The 23016-nt window shown below is 32.7% G+C and overlaps 1 protein-coding gene across 7 annotated transcripts in view; it reads right to left on the reverse strand.

The window, feature by feature from the left end:
- The window catches only part of BLTP1 (bridge-like lipid transfer protein family member 1), a 188814-nt gene that overhangs the window by 34614 nt on the left and 131184 nt on the right, over positions 1 to 23016 (reverse strand). For 4 of the 7 annotated variants that reach the window (XM_012784187.2, XM_076010638.1, XM_012784188.2 and 1 more), the window contains 13 exons: positions 19223 to 19320; positions 15225 to 15410; positions 14153 to 14321; positions 11947 to 12158; positions 10628 to 10826; positions 9245 to 9304; positions 7193 to 7419; positions 6244 to 6444; positions 5912 to 6042; positions 4478 to 4601; positions 2778 to 2887; positions 2030 to 2120; positions 1460 to 1522 (listed from right to left, as the gene is read on the reverse strand). In XM_012784187.2, coding sequence (XP_012639641.2) covers positions 1460 to 1522; positions 2030 to 2120; positions 2778 to 2887; positions 4478 to 4601; positions 5912 to 6042; positions 6244 to 6444; positions 7193 to 7419; positions 9245 to 9304; positions 10628 to 10826; positions 11947 to 12158; positions 14153 to 14321; positions 15225 to 15410; positions 19223 to 19320 — 1871 coding nt within the window. The remainder of the gene's footprint in view (positions 1 to 1459; positions 1523 to 2029; positions 2121 to 2777; positions 2888 to 4477; positions 4602 to 5911; positions 6043 to 6243; positions 6445 to 7192; positions 7420 to 9244; positions 9305 to 10627; positions 10827 to 11946; positions 12159 to 14152; positions 14322 to 15224; positions 15411 to 19222; positions 19321 to 23016) is intronic. The other 3 variants (XM_076010639.1, XM_076010640.1, XM_012784193.3) reach the window with 3 other exon arrangements.

Raw genomic sequence — 23016 nt, forward strand, 5'->3', positions numbered from 1 at the left:
TATTAAACACCATGTCAATAACTGACAATTTCACCAGGAGGTCACTGTATTTAAGTAGGTTAAAAAAAAACAAACCCCAAAACAAAAAAATAAAACCAAACAAAAAAAAAAATCAAAAACCCCTCAAAACTTTGTACAACTTGATTTTGATCCCTAGCTTCATAGAGTTGCTTGAGTATTGTTTGAGAATAAGGCTCTGTAAAGTATAATGTGCAAGGTAATTTATGTGCGATATATTACTGAAAACTATTGGATGCTATTAGATACATAGTGAAATCCTGCAATCAAAATTTCAAACATTTGCAGAATCCAAGTGTTATTTTATATAGTATACATGTTATTAAGTAAACAAGTAAATCAGATTTTGTTAGAACATTTTCCAATTTTTAAAACTGTGGTAAGAGTTTATATAGATTACTATCTCTTTGTTTTTATATTTATTTCATATTTAACCATACCTTAATTACCTATTTTCTAATTTATGATTAGAAATATCTAATATATTAACTCATATCTATTATCTAATTTATAATTTTTAATGCCATTGTTTTAGAAGCAGGATATGCTATTTAAAAATAGGACCTGAATCATTTCAAATATTAATTCCTTTAAGAATCACCTAATTAGCAAAATCCATTCAATTCGTGTAAATGATTTCTTTCCATGATTTTTTTAATAAGAAAAAAGATGTCCTAAATAGTTCTAAAATAAAATCCAGTTTTGACTGAATTCAGTAGAACTATAGGGTATGTGTTCAGACTCATGCTTAAAAAGAGTGAGGAAAAGGGAACAAAATATATTAGAGTAAGTGCCTTTTTAAGTATAAATTGACAGAAAAATTCTAGACAAAGATTTATATATCTGGTATAAAATATGTTAAAAGTTAATTGTAACTTTTTATGGTTTATATTCAAAGAAAATATTTGGCTTATAAAAATGATAAGTGATTGTATAGCACATTTTCTACAGTGTTGAACATGAGAATAATTTTTAAAATGAATAGTTTTATAAATGCTTTTATACTAGTGGCTCAAAAGAAATAATATTCAGTGATTAATATGTTCTGAATTAAGTTTGATTCTAATTTGAAATAAATAACTAATCTTTGTTTTTGAAAAGATTCATTTTGTAGTTGAATGTAAGGAAAACCTGATTCACTTAGGGATTAGCAAATAGCTAATAAATTGCAGTTTTTTGTTTATGATTTGGTTGAACTGATTTGATAAGCTGATTTAGACTTAATTATGAAGATTAAAATAATATTAAACTGTATAGAAGCATAACACTAAAGTAAATGCATGCAAGACCTTATGAAATATACATGATCAAAAAGAATTCAAACAATCTTAAACTTTTGAGCTCTGAGTTTAGTTTGAAATGAGAGGAAGACATTTTGAAAGCAGATTTTCAGGGTGGTTAATTAGTTTTAAAGCAAATTTATGTTGTTCTTAACAAGTACCTGAAAATACCCTTCCCCAGGACAGCTGGATTGTGGTGTACTTCCCCATACTGTATTTTTCAACTTAATTAAAATAATAAGAAAATTAAAAAAAACTTATGAAAAATAAAAAACAAGCAATGGTTTAAAAGCAAACAAACATACAAAAACTAAAAACATTCTAATATAAATTTTAACATGCTATGAATTAGAATACAACTTTGATTCTGGTTTCTGCTATTATATATATATATATATGTTGAACTAAAAGACATGAATAAGTACAAATATTCTATGTTTATATTGTGTGGATCCCCACTTGAAAGAAAAATTATTCAATAAAAACAATTCTACCTAACAGAAAGCAGTTATAGAGACTTTATTGTGCATGTAAAACACTAACACCTGATACATGGCTCTCAGATGATGACACGAGGCAGGACCCCAGTGGTTGGTAACAAATAGCTTAACCATGACAATCTACTATTTCATTGTAGGCAACATTTAGGATTTTGAAACTGTATAATATCATAATTTTGTAATTTGTAAAAACTATTTAGTAATGCATATCTCTAATAAATGATATCTTACTGTGTCCTGGATATTAAAAGTTACTCTGGGTCCAGGAGATGCTGCATCCACACGGATTTCTGGGAGCTCTTCAGTTTCTCCTACTCGAGAACTATAAGTAAAATATAAAGTTATAAAACATTAATATTCTCATTTAAAAAATATTCATGGACTTTACAAAAGTCTGATTAATGGCATTAACATTCTGTTTATAAATATTTACTGTAACAAAGGATTGAACTTTGTGCATTCCATTTCTTAACTTTTAGCATCCCATAAAAAAGACTTAATGTTTTGATTAACTCAAGATTTTTCTAAAACTAAGCCACACAAAAAAATTTATGCATCTTACTTTGTAGTGCTAATTTACTAATAAGACAGTGTTTTACTTCAACAATATGTTAAATTTCCATATGTTAAATGTGTGTGCAATCATACCTTTTCTAAATTGACAAATTTAGAGCAGTTGCTACCAGTATGCATATTTTCATTTCTTTGAATAGTCTGTACATTTACACACAAAACTTGTCTAAACAGCAGTGTACTTCATTACTAAAAAGAACACACTCCATTGTGGTATAAATGTGATAAAGAAATTTCTCAAATAAATTTCTAAGTTTGATAATATTCATTATTATTGTTATTTTACTAATAAGGTCCATTTTTATTTTCTGAATTTTATAATTAGAACACAATAAAAAATGTAGTGTACCTTGGTAAAAGAGTCAGCAGTTTTATTACTTGTTTCATTGACTGAAATATACATTACCTTGCCCTTTCCATTCGTTTAAGAGGTGGTCTTCCAGAAGCAGAAATGGTTTTTGATCGGCTATAACTTGGTTTGTAACCCAAACCCCACTTATCCTTTAGTGAAGCAGCCTAACGAAATGGGAGAGAAAAAAGGTGACTGTGGTAGATTGTTTACTATTGTAATATTTGACTTTAGATAAAAGAAAATTCTACTACTAAGTTATTTAGTTCTTTGCTAATTTCTTTTGTCAAAGTTTTGTAGTTTTTTTGGTTTGTTTTTTCAGTCTCTGTTCTCTTTGCTCTTCTGTTTTTGGGGTTTCTATGATACATTCTCAAGCTCAGCGATTCTTTCTTCAGCTGTGTCGAGTCTACTAATAAGCTCAAGTCATTCATTTCTGTCAGTGTTTTTGATCTCTAGCATTTCTTTTGGATTTCCATCTCTCTACTTACATTACCCAACCATTCTTGCATGCTATGTACTTTATCTATTAGAACCCTTAGCATATTAATCATATGATCCAATAATTCCAACATCCCTGCTATGTCTAGTTCTGATGCTTGTTCTGTCTCTTCAGATTGTGTATTTTGCCTTTTGTATGCCTGGTAATCTTTTCTTGATGGACAGAAATGACTTATCAGATCAAAGGAACTGCGGTAAATAAATCATACCAATCTACATATGATTGGTATGATTCTAACTGTATGACATTATGGAAAGGGAAAACTTATGGAGATAATAAAAAAAATCAGTAATTGCCAGGGGAATGGGGATGGAAGGGATGAGTGGGCAGAGCACAAAGAATTTTTAGGGCAGTGAAACTATTCTGTTTGGTATTATAATAGGAGATACATGTCATTGTACATTTGTCCAAACTCAATGTACAACACCAACAGTGAACCCTAATATAAATTATGGTCTTTGGATGATGATGTATTAGCGTAGGACAGGAGTAGTAATAAATGTACCACTCTGGTAGAGGATATTGATAATGAGGGAGGCTATACATGTGTACTGGCAGAGGTTATATGGGAAATCTCTGTCCTGTTAATTTTGCTGTGAATCTAAAACTGCTCTAAAAATTGATTTTTACTAAAAAAAATGGGGAAAATGGTTTAAAAAAAAGTTTTCCACTACTAGACTCAAACTTTAGTGAGGGCAACTAAACCTGTAAAACATAAAGATAAGAATAAAGTGCTAAGTGTATACAGTGGCTGAAAGGTAAATTCTGACCACGGAGAATGGGATAAGGGAAGAATGGACATCTCAAAAGATTTCAGAGTTCACATTTTTTTTCTGAGTTCACATTAGAGACTAAAAAGCAAGTGTGATTTCATGAAAGGCAGACAAAACACAGTGACTAAGGGCATAGACTACAGAGTCCCACTACCTGGGTTTGAATCTTGGCTCCCCCAGGATTACTGGCCATAAAATCTTGGTCAAATTACCTGACCTCTCTGTGTGTCTGTTTCCTCATCTTTAAAATGGGAAAATAATACAAGCTGCCTCATAGGGGCATTGTGAGGATTTAATGGGCTGTTAAATGCAAAGTGCTTTAAACAGTGCCTGGTAAGTAGATACGGTATGAAAAAAATTAGATGGTATTATCACCAACTTTGGAAGAAAAAAGAGAACAAGATAAGCATCATCATAGGTAAGTTTCATAAAGAAAAACAATTTTTAAAAGTCTACTTTAATAAAATTCTTAAATGTTTACTCACTCGCATACTGGATCTCCGTAATTTTTTACGAACATCTCTACGAATGTCATTCACAGCCACAGATTCTAACTGTTGGTAACGTTGAATTTCCTGGTTTATGGTTCCTTCACTTGCACCTAATTTTCTGGATGCAAAACAAATTATTGTAAAGAAGTAATGAAATAAGATTGATTTTTATTTGCTCCTTTTTAATTCTTTGACTCGTTAGAATACCAAAGATTATATATGGACAGGCCAAAATCCTCTATAAGTTTAACCTTCATATCTGGCAAATTTAAAAACCTCTCTCTAACGTTTGAGGAAATGTTTCTTGCCCATTGCTGCATCAAGAGTTTCTTTGGCAATCTTATGAAAACCAAAGACCCACTCTGCAGAAAAATGTCTATATGTAAAATTCTACATATAATAAAAGCCTCAGGTAAGATTTTGGAGGAAGAGTATATTTTGCTACAAGTCACTTTTTCCCTGGAGAACAAAACTCAAATTATAATATAACTCAATAGGAAAATGTGAATCACAGTATGATAATTTACAGACAAGGTTTAGGCAAAATTAAAGCCTAAAAAGTTCTAGGCAAGTTTTACTGTACAAAATGTGCATATCTGTGTTATAGTCCATGAATGTAAACACATACACATACACACACACACACAAAGGTGTACATGTATACAGATTAGAAAAGATGAGGCATGACCATTATCTTTTGGAAAAACAAAAATTTCTAAGTTTAGGAAGAAGAATGTTTATTCTTAGGAAGTATCAGTACTATCCAATGGGCAACAAATATAGAAAAAAAATTACTACCACCTACTATCCCCTCATGACTCACCCTACTCCCACACCTCAGTCTTCAGAAATACTAATATAGGTGACAAATAAATAAATAAAAAGCATAAACTTTTAATTCAGACACAAGTTTAAACTGCAATTCTTTAACTTCTCTCAGCCAATTTTCTTATCAATAAAGTTTGGATAATGCCTTCTAACCTCACAGAAATGTTATAAGGATCCAATTGAGATAACATATGTCAAACTCACACACACAATAGATAGTTAATGCTGTTTTCTCCCTCTAAAAAACTGCCTTCTGGAAATACTAATGTTAGAAAAAGAATAATGCATATATTTATAAATGCATGTGAAGATATGTGTAAGTATACATATACATGTAGAGATAAATATTTGTGATGTAAAATCAGTCATAAAGTTCTCAGAAATAAAGAGTTGTGAAAAGAACTAGATGAAGATCTCAGGTCTAACTTTATCACTAATGAAATATATGATCTCAAACCAATTACTAAACTTCGCTGGACCCCGGTGATTATCACTGAAAAACTAAAGGGTTTGTATTAGTCCAAATCATTTCCTCCACATTTAACATCCATGATTCCATTATTAGGGAACATTATATTAAATTAAAATCACTATACATACTTAAGATCATCTATTACTTTGGCCTGTTCATTCAGTTCTCTGATATCCACTATGCGCTTCATAATTTTTCTTCCTCTAAGTTCTCCTGACTGGCTAGAAGATGCTCCTTGTCTTCGATAATCTACAGCTTCCTGAAAAAATTGAAATCATATCTGTCAATACCATCATCACCCTCAGGTAACCCAGCAAATCTATACTATCACAAAATTAGTACCTTAAATCAAAGTAAGCATGCAAGAATCAAGGTCATCTATATTAAGTAATATGATTGGAATTCCCCATTGATTCAAATCTCTTCATTTTCATAAGGAATCTATTGAGTTGCTACATACATTTCCCCATGAGTGTGCTCTGCATGCTTTCAAATGAGACTGGCTAGACTGAGGGGAGCCCCACATCTCTGGGTCACACAGATACTCTGCAGGAACAGAATAGCGCTGATTTGGGGGCTTCAGGCCTAGTAGATGATTTACAATTCGCTGCCCAAAGGTGAGCTTGTGGCCATCTCCACTTACTGAACTTCCATCTGAGTTCTAAATAATAAATGGTGATATTAATTTTTTAAAACCTTCTTTCCAAGAAAAAAACTATTTCATGGTACAATAGTTAAAAGAGGTTTAAAATAATTAAAAAAATCAATATCAGAATGAAAGCAAAACTTTCTTCTTGGCTACTAAATAACTTTATATCATAGAATGTATAGATGTATAATATAGCTGGAAATAAATACTTTAAAAATGTATACTTTCATTTTGTGTGTACTTTTCTTTTTTTGAGATTCATTTTTTAGCATCTTATTGAGATTTAATTCACATGCCATAAAATTCAACCATTTAAAATGTACAATTCAAGTCATTTTTAGTATATTCACAAAGTTATACAACCTTCATCACAATCTCATTTGGGAACATTTTCATCGCCCTCAAAGAAACCTCATACCTATTAACAGTCTCTTGCCACTCTCCTCTCCTGCCCTACTCCTTACTCTCCCAGTCCTAGGCAACCACTAGTCTACTTTCTGTCTCTCTACATTTGCCTGTACTTCACTTTTAATATTATTACATTACCTACAGGTTAAGGCACAAGTTGGAAAACAGGCACTATGAAACACAGAACCTGATTAAAAGATAATATTATGAAATGTAGACACAGGGAACCACTACTCCCTTCTCCTTCCTCCACAAATAGCAAGTGTAATATATTAAATAACACTGAATTAATAATAACCCTGTCTTGGGGTAAAAGCCAGTCCTGAAAAATTTTAACAATGAGTTTACTTACAGTATGGATAGTGGGAGACATAGTATCAACTTCATCCTCATCTGACAGGTCAGCTATGTTCACTGAATTTAAGTCAGCAATGTCATCTATGTCCTCCTCTCCTGTTAGTGTTGTAAGGGTATTGCCCAGAGCATTGAGCCTTTTGCCAATGTTAGGATCCATGTGGACGTCAATCCCACACATTTTCCACAATACATTGAGTGTCCAGGTTCCAGCACTACTACTTTCTGTTTAAATACAGAAATGGCATATTTGGTAAGTCCTGAGTATAGGAATTTAAATAATTCTGCAATTAAGTGATAAAGTGGATAATGGGCATATATATAAACTAATGTCTTTCACAGCTAGATTTGTCAGAAACATTAGAATACGGGATTGATTTTCCTATACGTATAGTGTACATCTATTGTTTTCTCTGTTTAGAACCCTTCTTTTTCCTTCAGATTCCTTCCCCTATCCCCAAGCTGATATACCATCCCACAGCTATAGTAGGAATTGCCATGACCCTAGCTCATTAGACAGAATTAATTAAGTAACTGGTCCAGGTAAAAGTCAAAGCTAGAAAAATAAGAATCTTTCCCTGGACTTCAGAAAAGGTTGGTCCATCTCTAATGACTGAGGATGGGGAAATGAAGCTCATGAGCTCAAGGCAACCACGCTTCCTGCCATGTGTAAGGAAGAGGTCATCAGTTTTTTTTAAAAAAAAATGAAGCGGCCATCGAGGAGCAAAGACAAGAGCTGGAAAGATCCTGGTGACAGTTGGGATCTTGATCCCAGCAGTTCCAAAGGTCTCTGAATTGACTAGTTCTTTCTCTTCCCTGAAATAGCCATTCCTAAGTTTAATTTTAATCTTCAAATATCATTTAACCCTTTGGTTAAGCTGACTTGAGTGGGTTGTTGTTACTTATAAACAAGAGTCTGGACAAAGACTTTTATGTGACCTCTCTCCCAATATGTTTGTTTGCTTCAGTCATCACCCTTTCCTTCTAAAATTGCTGCTGGAAATTTTCTAACTTTTTCAGTTCTCTGTCAATGGGGACTATCGGCCTTGGTGCTTTCTGAGATAACTTACTTAGGATCAGCACTGAGGCTAGGAAGATAACATGGAATAGTAGAGAGAGCCTGTAAATCTACTAACCTTAATCAGTTTCTACTACTCTCAACATTTTAAGAGCCCTTAAATAAGTATCTCTCTTTAGCTCACCCTGTCCAATTTTATAAGAGTGAAATAAAAATTTACATTCCACTATCATTTTAGTCAAGACAAGTTACTACTTCCATAGTTATGTTCTAACTAGTTTCCTCGGTTTTTTTTATCCTCTAAACATTGAAAGTGTCCCTTTGATAGTGTCACCATCTGCCTTCAAAATCATGCAGTGGCCTTCCCACTGCCTACCAAATCAAGTTTAAACTCCTTAATTTAGCATTTAACATTTTCCCATCTTACTTTTCACATAACTCTCTGTTTCAGCCCAATTGGAAAACTCTAAGTAGACGCTGTGCTTTAACATCATGGTTGATGTTATTCTCTCTGCCTGAATTTTCTTTTTATTATTATTATTTATTATTATTTATTTTATTGTACATAATACTTACTTTAATGTAATTTTGCTGCATAAACTTTATATAATCAAAATTTAAATGTATGGAAGATAGAAAGTATATTTTACTCACCTTCATCTTTCCCAAAACATTTTGCAGTGTACACATTAGGTGTCTAATTTAATAATTGTTAACTATTACAAAACAGTTTTTTATTTTAATAGATTTTGGAGGTACAAGTTGAATTCTGTTACATGTATATATTGTATAGTGGTGGAGTCTGGGCTTTTGGTGTACCCATCATTTGAGTAGTATACATTGTACCCCATCATCCCTCAACACCTCCCAGCCTCTCCCTTTGTAAGTTTCCATCACTCTGCGTGCAAAATAATTTTTTAAAATATTAGTGAACACCAGAATTAGCTTAGCTAAAAGATTATTTTGCCACTAAGATAAAGGCAGAAGTCTATCTGATACATGTAACAAAAGTAATACTGAATGTGAACCTACCAGCTGCTGCTTGTCCTGTAGTTCGTGAACATACTTCATAGGTGCCATCTGGAACTACACCTGCACAAAGATAACCCCAGCAATAGTTTTCAATAAAAATATTCTTGTGACTAAATATTGTACTCTAAAAGAAATGATTCTGACCTTCCTGTGAAGGAGAGGTGCCCTACCTATCTAAATCCAGGGAAAAGGAGTATTCTTATCTCTGAAAGGAAGGGATGCTGAACAATGGCCTGAACAAATAGGCCTTGCTAAGTTTCTCCCAGTTTACTGCCCTTGACTAAAACCCCTTTTTGTTCTCTTGAAGTTTTCTACAACTGTTCATTCTTCATCAAACCCAGTATAAAAACACTCAAGTTTAACCATTTGTTTGGGACTTCACTGTCTTATAAAAGTTCCCATGTCACATAAAACTTGTATTAAGTCAGTCGGTTTGCTTTTCTCCCATTAAGCTGTTTTTTGTAAGAGGGGTCCCACAGAGAACCTAAAAAGGTAGAAGGCAAAGATATTTTTCCTTCTCTACACATCAAAATCAAGAATTTCACCTATAATTTTAGCTAAACATTGAATGTTAAAACTTCAGTTTTTGGTATAAAAACAATGAAAAGGTTTCTGGTTCTTCAAAGAAAACCCAGATGGAAAGATTTCCCTCTAGTGGAGAGAGGGAAAAAAATTGCATAAACAATGGCATAGCACCTTCTAAGATGTAATTAAGTATGACTTAATTTACAAGATTGGCTGAGGAATTTTAGTTCACAACCTTTTAATTCCCCAATTATAATTTTTATTCTTTTTAAAGATTAATGATGCTTTAGCAATTATGCTATTAATATTTAAAATATTAAAACAGAAACAAATAAATCCCTATACCTTCAAAATAGCATGTAAACACAGCTTTAGCTATACCTCTAACACTGAGTATAATGGAATTGGAAGAATTCACATGTTACACGCTGTATTCCTACAAATTTGGACATGTGGATTTTTTCATGTCAGTATTAATTAAGGATGGAGTTTCTGGTCCTAGCTATTATACAACCTTTTCTGTGTTTTATAAGGAATTAGATCTTAAGCAATTATCACTTTCTTTCAAGATCCCCATGGAACCAAGATGTTTTATCTTGTCATTCATGGATCAATCACAGGAAAAATCAGGGAGTGAGCAAATCTTTAAATGTTAAAGAATGCTTGGTTTACTTCCCAAAATTACTGAAAGCTGCAGTTTTTCACAAACATGTTTTGTTACCTTTAACTAGAAATAGCCCTTCTTTCTCAAAGTCTAAAAACCCTCCTATATCTGAACATCCTTTAGTTTTACAAATGTAGACTTACTATATTACTTTTTAAAGTTCTAACCTCATATAGAAAATAATGGATACTCACAGGCATTCATCACTAAATCTCCACGAATTTCTGGTTTCCAGTCATCCCATGATGTCTCAAATCCATCAGCAAACCGGATACAAAAATTTTTGAAATGCCCTTTGCTAACCAGAGACTCTGAAGAGCAAGCAGTGATGAGAGTACTTTCAATGGTCAATACTAAAGCAGAACCAGTGTCAAGGTCTCCAGTGTGATTAGACTGCAAAATACATTAAAGAAGACATAAGATAAAAGGTGACAAGTTTTGAAATTTAGAAATCCTCACTGGATTTATAGGAACAAAAATCTAGAAAAGGTCAAGCCTAGAAATCTTCATTAAAAAGCAGCTTAGAAAGATAACTTTTAAAAATTGAATCACTCAAGTGAAATGCACTTGCCATGTGCATTTTTTCTTACTTAATTTGCAAAGGGCTAATTACCTACTTTTCTCAAGCCTCTCTTTTAGTGATGGGGAGCACTCTCACTACGACAAACCCTTGGTGTGTACAGCCTTCCTAAGCCCTGTCTGGCACACTATTAAAAATTACCATATTTCATTTCCTGAAAAACAAACATACCAATGTTGCCCATCCTCAACCCAAAGTTTTTCTTAACACCATCTTACCAAACAGGATTCTAAAAGATAAATTCATTCAGTAATGGATTACAGGTTATTTAAAGTAAATTCTAACAGTAAAATATAGACCTCTTGTATTTGACTATTGTAACTGTTGCTTCTTGGCCTGACAGGTATTCATAGTACTTTTCTCTCTTGTACGCCCATATACATGCAAATATATATTTCTGAGACTTGCTTCTAAATTATGAAGAGAAAATGCTTAATTTACCCAGGTGTATTCATAACTTTGAAGTTTCATTAGCATTAAATACTATAGTTTAAAAGCATTTTGGAATTCCCTACTCTACTATAGATGAGTTTATTAAATAGTATTTTTAAATATCTTTTTATTTCCATTTTATAAACAAGTCTATACCAAAGATTTATTTCCTAAAAAACAAAGATTTTGAAAACTAAGCTTATTTATTAAAGTAAAAAATAAGTGTTATCAAATGGGTGTTAATTTTATCACTGTTCTGAAGCATATCAGAGTGCTTCAGAGAAAAGTCTCATGCAATTCAGATTTAACACACTAGAGATGAATAATAGTTGAAGGAGTTCAATCTTACTTGCTATCTACTAAAGTCTACTAAGCTTCCTATCTATTATACCATTATAAGCTGTCATCCTGAAAAAATTATTGTGATACTCTATATACTTAGAAATGGTCAAGTAGAAATGCTTGGCTCTTAATTCTGGAATATGACTTGATTTTTTGTACCTGTGCAGTATTTGTGATAGGTAGGCAAATTCCCAGATCATTGACAGTGAGCTGGAGGAAAAGAGTCCCAAAGGCCTGGGCTGATGTTTGCTGGATGCCAGGTAGCATATCTACTACTTCCTTTGTAGCCATATGAATATCCTTATGTAAAGCCATTCGTTGTTCATTCCAATTGTCATAGGCAGCCTTATAATTCAGCCAAAACAGCACAGCTTTTGATAATTAAGGCAGGGCAGAAAAAAATTAAAATCAACACTGTAAATCTTTATGGTAAGTAAATTCAACAGCTGCAAAATCCTGTTGATTAATACAAATTACTCTCAGAAAACCATCACATTAGAATTAGAAAGGATCTAAGAGGATATATAGTCAACAGTTTTCATTAACAAATGAAAAAGAAAGCAGGCAACTGAAAGATGAAAATCCAGATCCATTTCTTCATTCATTGACTTCTTTGTGAAATGCCTATTATATGCTAGGCATTGGGATGGAATACCAAACAAAAACAGTACGGTAATTGACCTTATCTGTAGAGCTTACTCTTTCTACTTTTAAAAATTCTTGAAGGAGAGGTACATAATGCTAGGGATATACATTAAAAGGATTTGATATAAAGAGAAAGATCAAGGATGTCTGAGCTTGTCAACAATAAATAAATCTGAAGGAAAACCTTCATTTCATAGCACTGTGTAGACAGAGAAGCCTAAAAGAAATAAAGATGATGGGGCCACAGAAGCAGAAGGAAAAGCAAGTACAAGTTGAGCAGCCCCATTTTGAAAATGTGAAATCCAAAATGCTCCCAAATCCAAAACTTTTTGAGTGCTAACATGATGACTCCACAAGTGGAGAATTCCACACTTGACCTCATGTGACAGACAGCAGTCAAAAAGCAGTCAAAACTCTGTTTCATGCACAAAATTATTAAAAATGTTGTATAAAATTATCTTGAGGCTATGTGTATAAGGTGTATATGAAACATAAATTAATTTCATGTTTAGACTTGAGTCTCATCCCCAATATATCTCATTATATATATATATATATGTAAATATATATATGAGTATATATATATATATTCAGATTCTAAAATCTGAAAAAAATCCAAAATCTGAAACACTTCTAGTCCTGAGAATTTTGGATAATTGATACTCTATCTGTACTGTGTCAAGGACACCAAAGGTAGAAAGTACTTTAAAGAGCTGGTGAAAGCTGATGAGAAGTCAGTAAAATGAGAAATGAAAAACATGTGCACAGGACTTGGCAAAATAAACCGTCATCTGTAACATTCCCAAATGGGCAATTTTCTAACAAACAGATCTTATTATTAATACCAGCTTATGCTCTCACAGATTGGAATCTTAAATGGTTTCATAAATGGCTCATTACCTTTACAGTACAATTCAAACATATTTGCCCAATCTACATTAATTAGACCCTGTCTACCTCTTCAGCCTGCTTTTCCATTATTTTCTTTTATGAAAGCTACTACTATATTTTCTAAGACCTGTGTGCTCACAGACACATTCACATCTCTCTCATTTTGCAAATGTTTATTTAGTTCTTACTGTACGCCAGGGATTATTCTAGGCTCTAGGATACAAAGGTAAACTAGAGAAACTTTCATTTCCTTGTCTACCTGGTGAACTCCTAACTAAAAGTCGAATCTGAAGAATTAGTTTCTCCTTTGAAAAGCACAGGCAAAGTTAGAGACTTCCTCAGATGCTAGAACATACATCTCTAACTCCACTTTCTATTCTACTTTGGTCTCTTTTCCACTGGACTGAAAGTTCCTTGATCCTTTTGTCCATCTTTTAATTCTACTTTTTAATATTTACATTATAAATATGTATTGAACAAATAAATAAACATAGTGCAAAAACATAAATAGGTGCATTAGTTATCAAAACAAAAAATTATAATTAAAAATTTTGAATCAGAAACTCTTATGCATTAGTTATCAAAAAAATTATAATTAAAAATTTTGAATCAGAAACTCTTATGTATCTATATAGAAAGCAAAATAACTTTAAAATATAAAAAATTTTTAAAAATTGAAGGGAATAAGCAAAAAACTTTTTTTTTGAATGTCCACATTTTAGATTTAGGAGACATTCAGCTGTCAAGCATTTGCACTTGTAAACTAGAGATGATTTTTATCTAGCATTACCAAAACATTTCTAAATCCTATAAGATAGTTTAATCTTACCTCTATCAAAGGCCACAGGCTGTGCATAAACAATTGGTCTATTCAAAGTAATAAGCACAGCTTCCCTATCTGAAGAACCACTGATTTCTTCCCGGAGGGCATTTCTTAATCCAATTCTGGTTTTAAAATAGGCAACTTGATGAAAATCAGAACCAGCTTCCTCATAAACCTAAAATAAAATTTAAAGCTCAATAAAATCAAATAATGGAAAATATTTTAATAAAAAACTAAATACCATTAATGATATTGCTCACCAAAAAAACTAAAATATATTCTTCTCAATTTTAATTGTTAATGATATATTCCTTATACTCAATACTTGAAATTAATATATAATATAAATATCCACATAAAAGGTAAATATGAAGTCATAAATAAAGTTTATATAAAAGCTAGGAGGAGATTGAATGGCAATGTGTTAAATGTTTTAAAACAATTAGAACTTCTCAAAATGTGTTTCCATTAGAAGAAATTACTTTTTCTAGAAATGATAAGAAATTTTAGTTCATTTTTTCCCCCACATAATATTTACTGTAGCAATTCAATTTTGAAACTATGACTGGCATTATTGCATTTTGGCCTCCAATCAAAGAGGGAAAAAGGTTAAAATCTATGTAATAATTTTTAGCAAAATAAAAATGAAACAAACTCCAATGAGCTGCAAAATTTTTATAAAATAGAGAATTTGACTAACTGCTATTTCTTTAACTTTATATATGTAACATTATCATATGCAAAACTTGCCAATATTCTATAGAGAAAGTATAAATTTAACATTTTAAGAACTGAGTAATGTTAGTACAAGGCATTGAAATAAAAAATAATGTTTAATAACATAAAACAATTACAAGTAAAATATTTATAAAGATACTAAACTATAACAATATGCTGCCATAATATTCAATGAACTGCCAAGGTAAAATTATAAAAGCTTTCTTAAATGAGTTTTCATTAGAATTTACAATCAGAAACTTTAGGAACTTAAACTAAATATTTTTGTAGATATAGCAATGCATAATTGATATACAAAATTTAAAACCACAGTTCTAATATCAATATATTCTGTACTCACTTGATGTTTGACAATTTGTCCTAAAGCCAGATTTAAATCCACTTGGCATTTACCAAATAGTTTCAGATAGCTACTACTTCCTGGTGAAGCTTTGGTTTGAAGTCGGTTAGAAAGTTCCAGTTCAATCAATCCAGTTTCAAATCTCACAGCTCTCATTGATGGAGTAGTGGCCGTTACTTGAATACCCTAGCAGATTATACATCAGGAAGAAAAAATAATCATAAATCAATATACACCTACTCAAATGCAATCTTTCAATATACTATAAATAAAATAGCTATGTTTTAAAACACATAGGCATACTTCAGAGATGAATGCAGGTTCAGTTGCAGACAACTGTAGTGAAGTGAGTATTGTAAAAAAGCAAGTCACACAACTTTTTGGTTTCCTAGTGCATATAAAATGCTATGGTTACACTGTACTATTGTCTATTGCATTGCCTATTAAGTATGCAGTAGCATTATGTCTAAAAAAACCAACTTATCTTAATTAAAAAATGCTAACAGTCATCTGAGCTTTTAGTGATTTGTAATCATTCATTTATTCATTCATTTATTTATTTTTAGAGATAAGGTCTTACTCTGTCCCCCAGGGTGAAGCACAATGACACAATCACATTTCACTGTAACCTCAAACTGCTAGGCTCAAGGAATCCTCTTGTGTCAGGCTTCACAGTAGCTGGGACTACAGGCATGGGTCACCAAGCCCAGCTAATGTTTTTTATATATATTTCATAGAGACCGAGTCTTGCTATGCTGCTCAGGCTGGTCTTGAACTCCTGGCTTCAAGAAATCCTCCTGCCTTGGCCTCCCAAAGTGCTGGGGTTACAGGTGTGAGCCACCATGCCCAGCCACGAGTTACAATTTTTTTGCTGATAGAGGGTCTTGCCTTGTTGTTGATGGCTGCTTACTGGTCAAGGTGATGGCTACTAAAGAGTAGGATGGCTGTGGCAAGTTCTTAAAATAAGACAATAATGAAGTTCGCCATATTGACTGACTCTTCCTTTCATGAAAGATTTCTCCGTCACATGCTATGCTGTTTGATAGCATTTTACCCACAGAACTTCTTTCAAATTGCAGTCAGTCCTTTCAAACCCTGTTGCTGCTTTATCAATTAGGTTTATGGAACATTCATTTCAACAATGTTCACAGCATCTTCAACAGGAGTAGATTCTATCTCAAGAAACCACTTTCTTTGCTTATCCATAAAAAGTAACACCTTATAAATTCAAGTTTTATCATGAGATTACAGCAATTAAGTCCCATCTTCAGGCTCCTCTTCTAATTCTAGTTCTCTTGCTATTTCTACCACATCTGCATTTACTTCCTCCACTGAAGTCCCGAACCCCTCAAAGTTATCCACGAGAGTTAGAATCAACTTCTTCCAAACTCCTGGTAATGTTGTTATTTTTACCTTCTCCCATGCATCTTAATGACATTTAGAATGGTGACTCTTTTTTAGGTTTCCAATTTATTTTGTGCAGATCCATCAATCACTATTTATGGCTGCTATAGTCTTATGAAATGTATTTTTTAAATAATAAAACTTCAAAGTCAAAAGTACTCCTTGATCCATGGGCTGCAGAATATATATTGTGTTAGCAGGCATAAAAACATTAATCTCCTTGTATATCTCCATCAGAGCTCTTGGGTGATCAGTGCATTGTCAATGAGTAATATTTTAATGAGTAATATTAATGAGTCAATGAGTAATATTTTAAAAGAAACCTTTTCTTATGGGTAGGTTTCAACAGTAGGGTTTGAATATTCAGTAAACCATGCTGTAAACACATGTGCTGTCATCCAGGCTTAGTGTCCATTTATACAGCACAGGCAGAGTGGGTTTAGTATAATTCTTAAAGACCCTAGGATTTTCAAAATAGCATATGAGCATTGGTTTAAACCTAAAGTCACTAGCTAAGGTACTCCCCAGCAAGAGAGTTAGCCTGTCCTTTGAAGCTCTGAATCTAGGTATCAACTTCTCTTCTCTAGTTATGAAAGTCTTAAACGGTATCTTCTTTCAGTAAAAGGCTGTTTCGTTTACATTGAAAATCTACTGTTTAGTGTAGCCACCTTCATCAATGATCTTAGCTAGATCTTCTGGATAACTTGATGCAGCTTCTCCATCAGCACTTGCTGCTTCACCTTGTACTATGTTAGGGAGATGGCTTCTTTCCTTAAACCTCAGGAACCAACTTCTGCAAGTTTCTTACTTTTCTTTTGCAGCTACCTTCCTCACCTCTCTCAGCCTATTTGACTATAGAATAGAATTGAAGAGACTTGTTAGGGCCTTGCTCTAGATGAGGCTTTGGCTTAAGGGAATGTTGTGGCTGGTCTGATCTTCTATCCAAGCCAGCAAACTTTCTCCATATCAGCAATAAGGTTGTCTTGCTTTGTTATCATTTGTGTGTTCACTGGAGTGGCACTTTTAATTTTCTTCATGAACTTTTCCTTTGCATTCACAATTTGGCTAACTGGTGCAAAAGACCTACATTTCTGCCTACCTCAGCTTTTGACATACTTCCTCAGTAAGCTCATCATTTCTATTAAGTAGCTTTTGATTTAAAATGTGACATGTGACAATATCTACTGATTAAATTCCCCATCTTCTATGAGTGTAGTTCCTGGCACACCAAAACAATTATGACAGTAACATCAAAGATGACTGATCACAGATCATCATAACAAATATAATAATATTGAAAAAGTTGGAAATATTGTGAGAATTACAAAAATGTGACACAGAGACACAAAAGAAGCACAAGCTGTTGGAAAAATGGTGCCAATAGACTTGTTTGATGAAGGGTTGCCATAAACTTTCAATTCGTAAAAAACTCAATACCTGTGAAGTGCAATAAAGCAAAGCATGATAAAACGAAGTATGCCTATATAGGACATATCTAATGAACTGATAAAACTGGCAACATTCTTTAATTTCTTATGTTAGTATGACTTTCTTAGCTACTAAATTTCATTTCAGTATTTCGTATTTAAAATTTACAGTGTTCTATGGGTTGAATGCAATAGTTATAATTAAATAACTAGTTGGTAAGAATGATTTTTACTTTTATGAACGCTAATGTCTTAACTATTGAAAGTATTAAGGTTTCTTTAAAGTATTGTTAATTAGACAAGTACAAAATATTTCTTGCAGAGTAAATTATAATAGCAATAATTGGAAAAAACCAAAATTTCATAAGAAGGGAGTCATTAAACTGTTATAAGTGTGTAACATATAACACAGAGATGTTCAATAAGATGATCTAAATATTCTGATATGGAGAGGTATCTATAGATTTTTGAAATGCATAAATATATGCATAAATAAAAATACTAATATAAAAAGTCCTAAAAAGGCCAGGCATGGTGGCTCATGCCTGTGATCCTAGCATGTTGCGAGGCTGAGGGTGAGAGGATCACCTGAGGCCAGGAGTTTGAGACCAGCCTGGGCAATAGTGGGACCCCATCTCTACAAAAAATTAAAAAAAAAAAAAAATTAGCTAGGTGTGGTGGCGCATGCTTGTAGTCCCAGCTACTCAGAAGGCTGAGACAAGAGGATGCTAGAGCCCATGATTTTGAGGTTGCTGTTAGCTATGATCATGCCACTGTATTCCAGCTCGAGCAACAGAGTAAGAAACCTGTCTCAAAAAAAACCCCCAAAAAACGGAAGGAAGGAAGGAAGGAAGGAAGGAAGGAAGGAAGGAAGGAAGGAAGGGAGGGAGGGAGGGAGGGAGGGAGGGAGGGAGGGAGGGAGGGAGGGAAGGTAGAAAGGAAAGGAAGGAAAGGAAGGAAAGGAAGAAAAGGAAGAAAAGGAAGAAAGAAAAAGTCCTAAAACAGTCAAACAATTTTTAAAGCTTTTTCTCTGGGTAGATGGAATTGTAGTCCATTTTTACTTTCTGTTTGGTAATTTATGTATTATTAATATATAAATTTTCTATGACAAACATATTAATTGATTAGGAAAATACTTCTATAAGTATCAATTATTATTTATGTTACCTTAAACTGCAAGTTTAGGGAATAGAGGAGAATTTTAGGCTTATCTCCATCTGCTGTTCCATCATGTTCATTCCAGAGAGGAATAGGCTGCTCCCCACCTAAAAAAAGTTAAATAATTGAGGGTTTGGGGCAATTTCTCTAAAAGAAAAAAAAATAACTATTTTTTTGTATTAAAAAAATCCTCACAACATACATATTTTCTTTTTACTGACCTTTAACTCAGTCTTTAACAGAGCTCTTTAGCCAAGTTACATTACAATGAGGCAGATGTATTTAAGACATTGTCTGCATGTATAGACATTAGGAATAATTTAATAAGACTTAATTAAAACATTCTACACATAATTGAACCAAATGTGACTGTACATGTCAGAAAATATATATGAAGGAAAATAAACCAGATTAATTTCTTCAACTAACAATGTGAACTTTGTTTATCTTTAGATGTGCTGCAAACAAAAAGAATGAACAAAAAATAAAGGTGGGGAAATGAAAAATAAGGTAATACATGCCTAATAATAAAGAGTGTGACAATAAATGTTTGTCCTACAAATTAAAAAATATTAAGGGTAGGGAGCCATGATAGTAACGTTCCTATTAACAGAGCATTTTTTGCCCAGGCAATATGGCATTTGGAAAATAATGTTCTGATATTTTAATATCTAACTTCTATTTGTACTTTTCTTTATGTTGATTTGAAAATTTTTCTGTATGTTTATCTTTCAAATATTCTATCTTAAAATGATTAATTTTTTTGTAAATATGTGGAGTTTAGCATTACCCCAGGGAGTCTGTATAGGTGGGATGGGAATTTTCTTTTTTCTATTAGGGACTACTGATGTATTAAAAGAACTAAGAACCAAACAAATAAAAAGTAGCTTTTATTTGTTTTGACATAAAAATTAATCTTTTATGAGTTTTTGAAATGTATACTAGAAGTCAAAATCTATTCAATTAGTATTATGATAGAAATGTATTTTGGTTTTCTACTAGAATAGAAAAAATAGGATGAAAGATACAGAATGAAGCAGTGATCAACAGAAGGCACATACCTTACCTGTAAGGTAAGACACAGGAAATGTAGACAAGGATATATAACTTGGCCCAAAGAAAGAAAAAAGACATTTGTACATAAAGATGAATAAATACACAGGAAAGAGAAAGAAAGAATGATATGGATGAAGAGATAGGGAGCAAAGTATTCAAGGTGTGTGGATCAAATTCCAGAACACATTACTAGTCTCTATGTTTTCCAAAGATACAGTGACATAATTTCTACTCTGAAATACACACTGAATTATATTCAAGAAAAAAATATCATACAAAATAATGTCTACATTTTGAGGATTTGTTAGAATACTGTTACTCAAAATTGTTTATGACTCTATGCCTATCATGACACTTTCTAACAGGATAGATGAAATTAAGTCAGGAGAGTTCTTAGTTTCTCCCCTGGTTCTACAGGCAAGAGCATGAGATACAACAAACACATCATTATATGTGATCAAATGAGATCATATAAGATAAGAACTCCATTGATTCTTATTTTGAAAGTTGGCTGTCTCTTCTGTTTGAGACAGAAGAATGAAATAATAACTAGTTATTTTTTATAAATAATAAGAACAAAAAATAAATCTGAGGAAATTCTGAATCTGCTTATATGGTCTATCTAGCTATCTAATCTTGGCTGTTTTTGTGTCAATCAAGTTTTATTTCAGATTATGGCATAAATACATCATTTTAAGTGCATCTTATCCCTTACACTTGGTTAAGCTATTAACTTGTTTAGGCTATTTGGAAACTATAACTAGCCTGACAATTTTCTGAAAAATATTAGCATGACTTAACAAAGCCTGTGTTTAAGAAGTGTTGTTACACAGAATCTTTCCCCAAGAGTTAAAGACTATATTAAGGTGTTTCTCTGGATTAACCATCAGGCTTGGTACTTCTTTCCTACCCTTCTTAATAAAATATGTTTCTGGCCCAATTCTAAGAAGGTAATTTCCTTTTATGCTTTTCTCTAAGATGGCTGTACATACTCAAAAATATGTCTTTTCTGTTTGCTTCGTCAGTGATTACCTACATCTCTCTGAAACTCAAGCACTCCTATAAATCCTCCATGGACAAATAAATGATTCTTTAGAAAAGCATTTTCCTGACAAACTTGATGACTGCTGTGAACATATGTCTTCCTATACAATAGAAAATGTCCTAACACTAAATGTAACATGAAGGAAAACCATGAATAAGAATAGAAGAAAAAATAAGAAAAATAACTATGAAGATTATGGGAGAGTAGAGAAGCAATACAGAGATCAGAGTACTGAGAAATTTGAGCTACAAGGGCTCAAAGCATTCCCTCTTAACATTCTGTTATGTTCTCCAGTCTTGAAAGAGTAACAGAACACCTCTGCTCCATCAGGCCCTGTGGCCAGCTAAATGATAGGTAACTTACATTTCAGCCATTTTCTCAGGGTTCATGGCTGTCTCTGCAGTCAAGAAGAAATACTTCAAGGAGCAGACCTAGCCACTAAATGACTTTGGCACTATAATCTGATCTCTTTGTTCTTCATAGTGATTAAAAATCTTCATGTTTAGAATATTTATTTCCAGTCCTCCTTTTCCATTTCATTCTCAAAGAACTTGGGATATACTTGTATCTCCTGCCTGCAATCTAAAGGTTAAAAAAAGCCTTTCTCTTTCATCAGGAGCACCTTAAGGAAGGCTTACGGTGACAATCTGATACTAAGAACTCTACCATATGCCAGCTTTTTACCATGAGAAATACAAGATTAATGTAACATTCTATTTTTTAATTATACATATACAATAATGAAATATTCCTTAGAAATCATAAAAACTTACCAACTTGATATATTCTTAACAATTTTCCTATCACAGATAATATACTAATGTGATTTTAATCAGGTAAATGGGCCACACCAAAATTTGTATATGTTTTACAAGTAGAGGCATCTTCAGCTGCAGAAAGGAGTAAAGGAGTTTTGCTACATATTTATCTCTTCCTCAATGGTTTCTAGTAAACCATTTTCAAAAAATTTCCATGGCTACCAATGATCTGACCTTCTATGACCTGACTTGTTAAATTTTACAGTTCTGCTGGACTTCTTCAATATGGTCATTAAGTAGCTTCCTGACCTCAGAAGCAGCTCAGGAAAACTAGGGAAGTCTGTTGCTCACTTAGTGGCTACATAATTCCCTCATCCAACAAGCACTGTCTTCCTTCAGAGTCTTATCAAATACTGGTCCATATATTCTGCCTACATCCTTGCTACCTCACCTTCTCTCCTGCCACACTAGTCTTCATTCTTAAGGTTTTGGATACAAATTCCTCTGAGAAGCCTTTCTGATTCCTTAGACTAGTTTTTCCTATGACACAGAATCACAGCACCCCATTCTTGTTGTTCACAGAACTCATCAAAATTGTAACTGAAAAACAAGATACTAAATAAATTTGTGAAATGGATACATTAACCCATGAGCATAAAGGAAACTCCTCTTTATGTCATTTGACTTAAAACATTCTTTTAACACAATAACACTCACACTGGAAATACTCAGCATTAAGAATTGTCATATAGAACTTGTTTTTCACACTAGTTCCTCTTAATACTTTATCTCATGAATTAAAAATCCATTAAATATTTTTAAATCATACACATATTTCCTGCTGAAATGTATAAATGAGTAATTAGGAATCTCAATTGCAATCTATTCTTGAGGCATAGCAAAAATATAATGAAGGTTGCTATAGACAATTTACCATGCAGCCG

Source organism: Microcebus murinus, chromosome 15, assembly GCF_040939455.1.
Source record: "Microcebus murinus isolate Inina chromosome 15, M.murinus_Inina_mat1.0, whole genome shotgun sequence".
In the NCBI taxonomy this organism is placed as follows: Eukaryota; Metazoa; Chordata; class Mammalia; order Primates; family Cheirogaleidae; genus Microcebus; species Microcebus murinus.